The sequence below is a fragment of the Populus euphratica genome, unplaced genomic scaffold (genome assembly GCF_000495115.2).
Source record: "Populus euphratica unplaced genomic scaffold, PopEup_1.0 scaffold69.1, whole genome shotgun sequence".
Taxonomy (NCBI): domain Eukaryota; kingdom Viridiplantae; phylum Streptophyta; class Magnoliopsida; order Malpighiales; family Salicaceae; genus Populus; species Populus euphratica.
The window spans coordinates 230,470-240,347 of NW_011499947.1; the positions used below are offsets into that span (position 1 = coordinate 230,470).

Sequence of the window (9,878 nt, forward strand, 5' to 3'; positions counted from 1 at the left end):
CATTAATTGTATTAATATTAGCCATTTAAATTTTGTACAATACAATTAAAATTTAATTGGCTATACCAATAAAATTTATTAATCATAAAAACATCTATAATTAATTATAACTTGGGCCCTGTTTGTTTGCTGAAAAATAATTTTTTTTTAGAAAATGAGTTTCGAAAAAGTGAATTATTTTCTGATGTTTGGTAGTGTAATGAAAAATAAATTGAGAAACACTTTTCAGTATTTAGTCATGTTATAGAAAATGAGTTGGAAAATAACTTATTAATGTTTTATTTTTCTCAAGTTTATTAAAATAAGGAGGAATAAATCTTACAAATTAAAAAGTTGAATGAGAATGAAATTGAAAAAAATATAATTTCATAAATTATCTAAAATAAAATAATAGAGATCAAATGTAAAAAATAAAAAAATAAAAGATGAAGAAATTAAAATAATAATAATAATTAACATTTCATAAATTATTTCAAATAAAATAAGTAAAAATCAAAGAATAAGGACCAAATTTGATAAATAAAAATTTTAATAAAAAAATAATATGAGAAAAGCAAATAATAATTATAAAAATAAAGACTGAAGTTAATATAAAAATTACATTTTAAGAGATTGAATTGAAAAATAAATATTTAAAACAAAATATACATAGCAATTAAAAGTTTGAGGACCAAATTTGATATAATCAATAAATATTATGACATTTTTAATTTTTCACAACTTTTGAAAAGTGTTTTTTGTTCAAATTTTTTAGGGAAACATTTTTTTGGAAACTTTTGAAAAGTGTTTTTTGTTCAAATGTTTTAGGGAAATATTTTTTTGAAAATTAAGTTAAATTTTTCTTTAACTAAAATATATTTTAAATTGATCAATTTTTTTAATAATAAAAAAATATATATTTTTTTTAAAAATAATATTTTAAAAAATAAATTCCAAGAAATAAACATGTTCTTGAAATCAATATTCTAACATGAGGGAGTATTGACAAAGTACTGATTAAAGAATATTCTAGAAGACTATGTGTGTGCGCGTGTAAAATCTGACCTGAAAATAGCACAGTATAAAGCTCAAGTTACATATTAAGAGAAACTTTTCAATTTTTTCAAACGATTTTTTTAAAGGATCGAAACAATATTGATTTTTTTTTTAAGAAAAGTCAATGGGATAGTGGAGATCATGCTGGATTCTTGAATGTGTTAATTAATTTATTTTTATTTTTAAACTTAGATCATTTACATCATGATAAATATAATTTTAAATTAATTTTGAGTAGTATAATTTAACTCATTAAATTTTAAATTTATTTTTTCAATATTATTAGTTTAAATACTATAAATTATAAGCTTATTAAATATTTATATAATTACTAATTTTAAAATATTAAGAAATTAATTGAGATATAAGCTAACTGCAGCATCATAATTACAAAAATAAAAATGAATCTTGAAATGAGATGTAGAGGGCGCTTGTGCGTCTATATATATATAAAAGAATTTGTGACATCACGTGCCGCGAGATTGTGACATCATGTGGCGCCAACCTGCCTCACCTACTACTCTCCACAGCGATCAATGATGTGTTGTCCCTCTCCTATCACACCTCAGAACTAACGCCGTTAACTCTGTTCCAGAAACCTAACTGGAAGCCACACGTCCACCTAACTTATGAACTATTTTTATCTCCAACCTCCACGTTGGTTCAGTTGCTCTTTAATTCTTCTCTTGCTTATAAAACCCCCCTCCCAACCCCTACTCAATCCCCATCAACCACCTAGTCTCTCCTCCTCCTAATTATACCTTCTTCAATCTACCGCTCCTTCTTCTCCCCAGAAATCTCTTTCAGTACTCCTTTGGATAAAGATCATATTCCAGTATAATGGATCTCCTCCTCTTGGAGAAGACCCTTGTGGGTTCTTTCGTTGCCATTCTTGTTGCCATTGTTGTTTCAAAACTACGTGGCAAACGTTTTAAACTCCCACCTGGTCCTTTACCGGTCCCCGTGTTTGGCAACTGGCTTCAAGTTGGTGATGATCTGAACCACCGTAACCTCGCTGATTTGGCCAAGAAGTTTGGTGACATCCTCCTCCTCCGTATGGGCCAACGTAATCTTGTTGTCGTCTCCTCACCTGACCTAGCTAAAGAGGTTCTGCACACGCAAGGTGTTGAATTCGGGTCAAGAACAAGAAACGTTGTTTTTGATATTTTCACTGGGAAAGGTCAAGACATGGTTTTCACTGTCTATGGTGAACATTGGAGGAAGATGAGGAGAATCATGACAGTCCCTTTCTTTACGAACAAGGTTGTTCAACAATATAGGTATGGATGGGAAGAGGAAGCGGCTCAAGTTGTCGAGGATGTTAAGAAAAACCCCGAGGCTGCAACTCATGGGATTGTTCTGAGGAGGAGACTGCAACTGATGATGTATAACAACATGTATAGGATTATGTTTGATAGGAGATTTGAGAGCGAAGAGGATCCTTTGTTTAATAAGCTTAAGGCTTTGAATGGTGAGAGGAGCAGACTGGCTCAGAGCTTTGATTACAATTACGGTGATTTTATCCCCATTTTGAGACCGTTCTTGAGAGGTTACTTGAAGATCTGCAAGGAGGTTAAAGAGAGAAGGCTGCAACTCTTCAAGGACTACTTTGTTGAAGAGAGGAAGTAAGTTTCTCTCTTTCTTGGCTATTTAGATTCTCTGATGAATTTTTATTTTTTTCTGGTGCTATTTGTCATCATGCTCAGATCGACAGTAGATTTTGATAGGGGGCCAGCAATCATTTTTGTGTCAGTACTTGACTGATAGTTTTCATCATCATCGACATTTTGATCACTGTCCCATCCTTGAATAAATAAATGCATTATCTGTTTAAGTTTTAACAACTGGGTTTGTAGGTATAGTTTTAAATTGTTAAATTATACTATTTTTTAAAAAATAAGTTTTGAATTTTTATTTTATTTTATTTGTTTCAACTGTGCTATATATTTTGTAAACAAAATCGATAAATATTCTTTGTCTTGGGGAAATAGGAAACTTGGAAGCACAAAGAGCATGAGCAATGAAGGCTTGAAATGTGCAATTGATCATATTTTGGATGCTCAAAAGAAAGGAGAGATCAATGAGGACAACGTTCTTTACATTGTGGAGAACATCAATGTTGCTGGTATGTGTTTCTATGATCCAAAGGGGGTGTCGTTTTAGAAAAATAACATAAATTAAAGGGTTGTCTCGTTAAAAATAACTCAACTCAGTAGATTGTTCTGTGCGATCGATCTACTATTTTTCTTCACTTCTGTGGAAATAATTTTGTTTATAGAAAGTAGAGGAGACTTGGGTTTATGTTTATATGGCACATCAGTAATTTTAATAATACAATTAAAGATTAAAAAACCTGTATATTTCAAAAGAATAATTGTAGAATGCGCGGTTAGGAACCTTGCAATTTATTCTTGGTTATGCACTTCCCAACAACATGGCCCATTAAGAATGCTATTTCCCAAAACAAAATAAAAAAAAGTTCAACTGTGCTATTTCTTTTTAATTATTTTTTGGAAAGTGCTGTTTTTCAAGAAAAACCTCTTCTTTTATCTATAAAAAACAAGTGATGTTGACGTGCATGTACCTTGTTGCCACCCAATACGGGCGACATACCTCGTCCTTCTTGAAATTTGATTCGCTTTGAAACTCATATAGGTGGTGTTTGTTGTGTTTCCTTCACCTAACACAAATTCAAGCCTAACCCTTTTGACAAACCTGCAACTTTTCCTTGACCAAGCAAGATACTTTGTGAACAAACTTTTCGAAGGCCTTGAATTCTCACATTCTAAATTAAGAATATATGGTGGTGGTAGGTTGATGGTATATGTCCGTCCACCCAACTTTATTGGTGGGGGTGTCAACACGCACTCATAGACGCTCGAATTTAATAGTACGTTACTCGTACTAATTGATTGTTTTGTGGAACAGCAATTGAGACGACACTGTGGTCGATTGAGTGGGGAATTGCTGAGCTCGTGAACCATCCTGAAATCCAGAAGAAGTTGCGTGATGAGCTCGATACCGTGCTTGGACCTGGTCACCAAGTCACTGAGCCTGACACCAACAAACTGCCTTACCTTAATGCTGTCATCAAAGAGACTCTCCGGCTCAGGATGGCGATTCCTCTGCTTGTCCCACACATGAACCTCCATGATGCTAAGCTTGGAGGTTTTGACATCCCCGCCGAGAGCAAGATCCTTGTGAACGCATGGTGGCTTGCCAACAACCCTGCTCAGTGGAAAAACCCTGAAGAATTCAGGCCAGAGAGGTTCTTGGAAGAGGAGGCCAAGGTTGAGGCCAATGGCAATGATTTCAGGTACCTTCCATTTGGAGTTGGGAGAAGGAGCTGCCCTGGAATTATTCTTGCATTACCAATTCTTGGTATTACTTTGGGACGTTTGGTACAGAATTTCGAGCTCTTGCCTCCTCCTGGACAGTCAAAGATTGACACCTCAGAGAAAGGCGGACAGTTCAGCTTGCACATTTTGAAGCACTCCACCATTGTTGCAAAGCCAAGGTCCTTTTAGTTTCATTTCTTGCTTCCTTTTTGTGTTGTTCTCGTGTATTGTTACTGTGGGTCTTCAGAGAAAAAAAAAAAAAAAAAGGGAATGATTTTGGATGCGGGATTCAGATGAAAGTGGCTAATGATGATACAAAGGGAGCTGTGGCTGTAAATCTATGAACTCAAAAATTATATTTTCTCGACTTTGCCATGAGTTGATAATTAATTCCTTGTAGCTTCGCCCCCAGACCATGTGAATTCTCAATTTATCAGACCCACCCGGTCAAGTTCGTTGGAGTCCTAACTGGATCTGTCAAAGGTAAAACGAGGGCTAGCAATTGATAGGTAAATTTGTAACAAAATAAATAGTAATAATAATTTGTAATTCAAATAACCCGTAAAACCCGCAGGAAACCCTTTTATTTAACTGATAAAAAAAAAATTAACGAAGGCATAGCTAGGCATCATTTCTCTGATTGGCTGATAAAGTAACAAAGAGGGAACATTTTCTTTATAAACAGAAATTAAATGAAGGCATAGCAAGGAAACTATTTTCAACAGCATGCTCATGGACATCGCCACTGTTTTTCCTAGGAAAGTGTCACCTTAAATCAAGAGCATTTGGGTTCAATCTAAAAGAAAGAGAGAAACAAAAAAAGCTGACCATGCAATGGTGTAATTGGATGAGTTGGGCAGTTTGTTTTTTCGTTAATTTTTCATGGTAGATGGAGCATCCTGTGAGTTGCTGAGTTGTTTGTCATCAGTGAGTGGTTGGTGACATGTCATTCTCCTGATTTATTAAGGAGGGGCTGATAGTTTGGATACTTGCTTTATTGTGATGTCCCCCAATTGTTTTGCAACTCGTATTTTTGATTGATTTTGCACGAGGTCGCAGTGATTTCAATGATGTTTCTCTTTGTTTTTAAAAGATATAATTGTTCTATCACTATGCCGAGTTGTTTTATTTATTCTTTTGGATTTTACTGGATTTAAGGATAAATGAAGAATTTTATATCTAAGATTTCTTAGCCCAGGGATTATCAAAAAATGAAGAATTTTGCGTCTGAGATTTCCTAGGTCCAGAGCCTTAGGATTAGCAAAAAAAAAAAAATGATAAATTGAGAGAAATAGAAAAAAATAACTGAAAAAATCAAATTATGAAAAAAATTAATTAAATTTTTTTAAAAACCGATCAATTTGGTTGTGTTTTAAAAGTTTAAAACAAAAAAAAAACTAAACTAAAACAAAAAAAATCAAACCAAACCAAAAAAACCGTGCCAACCGAACCAAATAATTTGAACCAGTTTTTGTTGATTTAAACTGATTTTAATTTGGTTTTGTTTTAAAAAAATAATTTAATTACTTTTTAGATAAAAACCAAACTAAATAAAAAATAATCATTTCTACTAAAACCCCAACTAGACCACTATTACTTGGGCATGGAGTCTGAGACCCTGATTTCTTGGACTTGATATCCAAGCTAGACCTAGCATGATTGGGTATGGCACCAAAGTCAGGCCAACACATATGGGTATTAATAGTATTGATATTATTATTGATACTAATAATATATATTATTTATATTATAAATATTATTATTAATATAATAGTTAATTAAATTTAAAAAATATATTGAAATTAAAAAATAACCATAATTTTTATTTTAAGATATTAAAAACTTGGGTCATACACTTTAATATTATTATTAATATTGTTATATTCATTAATAGTATTAAATTTGAAAAAAAAACATTATTATTATTGGAGAAAAAACTTAAATTTGATTTGAAAGGTAAAATCAAATTAATTATTATTTGAAAGGCTTAAAAATTATAAGAACTTAGGTTAGATGAATTTAATATAATAATAATTATTAAAATTAATAATTTTTTAAAAAAATATTATTACTATCAAAGAAAAACCATAAACTTTATTTGAAGAGATTAAAAACTATAAAAACTTAGGTCATATAAATTTAATATTATCAATAATATTATTAAATTTGAAATAAGTATTATTACCACCCAAAAAAATATAGAATTGATTTAAAGTCTTAAAACAATTGTTGTTGTTATTTAATTTGAAATAAGTATTATTACTATAAAAAAAAATATAGATTTAATTTAAAGAGTTAAAAAAACTATTATTATTATTAAATTTAAAATAAATATTATTACTATTAGAAAAAACATATATTTAATTTGAAGAGTTAAAATTATTATTATTATTATTATTAATTTGGGTATGATATCCCTTCCAAACCAAAAAAATTTGGGGTTGAAAAGGGACACCTAACCTAAATTGCTCAGGTTTGGGCAGGGTGCTAGACCCATGTCACTTGAGCCTTGTAACCTTGTATGGCCCTAAATCCTTAAGGCTCTTGAATCTAATGTTGTAATCAAATCAAAGGCTCTTGGCTCTAGCGTTTGAGAGGGTTTTAGGACTCTTGAGCTTAACGTTGTAATCATACTCACTTAAACTTTAGTCAAACAAGTTTAATATTATTATTTGTATTAAAAATATTATTATTAATATAATAATTATTAAATTTGAAAAAAATATTATTAATGTTAAAAATTAATTATAAATTTGTTTTGAAAGGTAAAACTACTACTACTACTACTATTATCACCATCACCATCACCATCATCAACATTAATAATTTTTTTAAAAAATATTATTAATATTGAAAGAAATCATAAATTTAATTTGAAGAGATTAAAAAGTACAAGAACTTGAGTTATATAAGTTTGATATTGTCATTATTATTATGATTAGTAATTTTTTAAAAAATATTATTATAAAAGAAAATTTATAAATTTTATTTGAAGAGATTAAAAACTATAAAAAGTTGAGTTAGATAAGTTTAATATTATTATTAATTTAAAATATATATATATATGTATATATAGAGAGAGAGAAATATATATTTGATTTGAAAGGTAAAAATAATAATTATTACTATTATTTTAACTTAGAGCTAGAAAAAGATGTCCGATTCAAGTTTATTTTAGCTTGTGATCAAAGTCACTTGGATTTTGTAACTCCGCCTAATTTAAAGCTCTTGGATTTAGTATCTCGATCTTAAGTTCTAGGTCTGGATCTTGTAACTCCGCCTAATTTAAAGCTCTTGGATTTAGTATCTCGATCTTGTAACTCCGTCTAATTTAAAGCTCTTGAATTTAGAATCTCGATCTTAAATTCTAGGTCTTACATCCTAACCTGTATCTCTCAAGTCTAACATCCGAATTCATAATTCTATTCATAATTCTTGAGTCCAGCATTGCAATTAGATTGAAGCTCTTCATCAAACAATCCACTTAAATTTAAATCAAATAAATTTAATATTGTTATTAATATTAAAAATATTAATTTTTATAATATTTAATATTTTAAATATAACAATTAAAATTTAATTTAAAAAGCAAAATTAAAAATTATTATTATTATTATGATAATTATCATAATCATTATTAATAAATTTGGAATAAAATACTAGTATCAAAGAAAAATATAAATTTGATTTGAAAAAATAAAAACCATAAAACTACTATTTTATCAATATTATTATTGGTATTGTAAGTAATATTAAGATTACTCTTAAATTTTAATGTTTTAAAATATCTTTTAAGAAAAAAAAAAATCTAGTGCAGACAACCTAACTAAGTTTTTTAAGCAATCCTAATACCAATTTTTTTTTATTAAGTCATTTCACATTTATTATATAAACATAGAAAAATATTTTATATTTTTGATATAAAGTTAAAAACCTACTAATATATATTTTTTATGTTCACCATAAAAATATTATATTTTCTTAATGGTAATAAATCTTTTTGGTACTTCATTTAAAATGAGAAGAATTTGAATACAAGATAATAAATCTTTTTGTTTGCTTTCTTTCAATGCAGGATAAAATTTATTTTAAAATAATCTTTTAAGTTTTATTAGTGATCCCAAATAAATTGTTATATTAAAATTTAATTTTTAATTTTCCCAGGCTAAGCTGACAGGAATTCAGTATCCATCCCTGTGGTCACCCTCTGGTCAGGTTAAGCCCCAGCGGGTCTGATAACTATGATTATATCCTCGGATCTTCATTTAATTTCCACTAAAACTTTCCCGTTGCTTTCATGTCAAGAGAAGGAAAGATCAAACCTTTACAATGAACACTAAAATTTAAGGTTTCTTGGAGGTGGAAGGAAGAAGAGACAGCTGATGTAAAAACAAATACCCAGATGAAACAAAGGGCACAGACGAGCAGAAAAGCATCAAGAAAAGATCAAACCTTTACAATGAACACTAAAATTTTAACGTTTCTTGGAGGTGGAAAGAAAAGGAGACACCTGATGTAAAAACAAATACCCAGATGAAACAAAGGGCACAGACAAGCAGAAGAGCATGAAGGAAAGAACAAAGCAGGAAAAAAAATTGTGGGTATAAACCAGGCCCCAAATTCAAAGCCTCCATAAAAGAGAAGCATCATAAGGAGCAGACATGGTGACCCTCCATCACTGGATCAATTTCTGTGCACATTACCATGCTTCCTTCATTTCTTTTTTCAATCCAGAGCATCGGCTTATTGTACACAGAACCACAAAACAAATAAGCAAGAGAGAATATTATATATATCATGGCTATCAGTCTCCTAACATCATGAAACATACGCACCACGAGGCTTGAGGCTTGTGGCTTGAGCCTTGAAGGCTGAAGCAACCTACAACTGCAGCTGCCACTTTGGTATTCTATCATATGGTATATATAGAAGAAAAAAGGGTGTCTTTGCTAGGGTTTGCCCCCTTTACTGGGCTAGATTGTATTAGCCCATGAGTTGATCACAATTCACAAACTGTTTCATGCAGTTCAAATGGTAATCAAGCCCAGATAATTAAGGCCGTTATTATATTACTGGGCTTCAGTGCACTATATTTAACTTTATTTTTTTTACCGATTCAGCAATGAAAACACCATCGAACTTGTTTGTGCTGGATAATTGCAACGCAGCGAATTCGGATTAATTTTTTTTTAAATGAAAAAAATATTTATGTGATGTTAATATTTTTTTAATAGAAAAAAATTTATGAAGATTTATTTGATATGATATGATTGATTCAAAAAATAACATGACAACCAGTAAAAATATATTTTAATTAAAAAATTAAGATAATATTATTTTTTAAAATAATATTAAAATAATAATATATTAGATCAACCTAAGTTTAATTTGTTAAATTCACAACCTTCATCATGAGATCATTATAACTCTACATAAAATAATTTAAAATAAATTATGAAATATAACTATTAATAATCTAATATTAAATAATGAAATAAATTTAAA

General features: G+C 29.8%; 1 protein-coding gene across 1 annotated transcript; it reads left to right on the forward strand.

The window, feature by feature from the left end:
* Positions 1-1,744: 1,744 nt before the first annotated feature.
* LOC105137660 (trans-cinnamate 4-monooxygenase-like) lies at positions 1,745-4,772 on the forward strand. The gene is made up of 3 exons (XM_011043482.1): positions 1,745-2,660; positions 3,027-3,160; positions 3,964-4,772. Exons 1-3 carry the CDS (start codon positions 1,876-1,878, stop codon positions 4,560-4,562), a joined length of 1,518 nt encoding a protein of 505 aa, XP_011041784.1. The 5' UTR covers positions 1,745-1,875; the 3' UTR covers positions 4,563-4,772.
* The last annotated feature ends 5,106 nt before the right edge of the window (positions 4,773-9,878 follow it).

What these genes read in the sequence shown, in the direction of transcription:
- LOC105137660 (XM_011043482.1), top strand. Translation starts at nt 1,876, where the DNA reads ATGGATCTCCTCCTCTTGGAGAAGACCCTTGTGGGTTCTTTCGTTGCC. An exon ending in TACTTTGTTGAAGAGAGGAA is followed by an intron (nt 2,661 to 3,026) that starts GTAAGTTTCTCT and finishes TTGGGGAAATAG; the next exon opens with GAAACTTGGAAGCACAAAGA. An exon ending in GGAGAACATCAATGTTGCTG is followed by an intron (nt 3,161 to 3,963) that starts GTATGTGTTTCT and finishes TTTGTGGAACAG; the next exon opens with CAATTGAGACGACACTGTGG.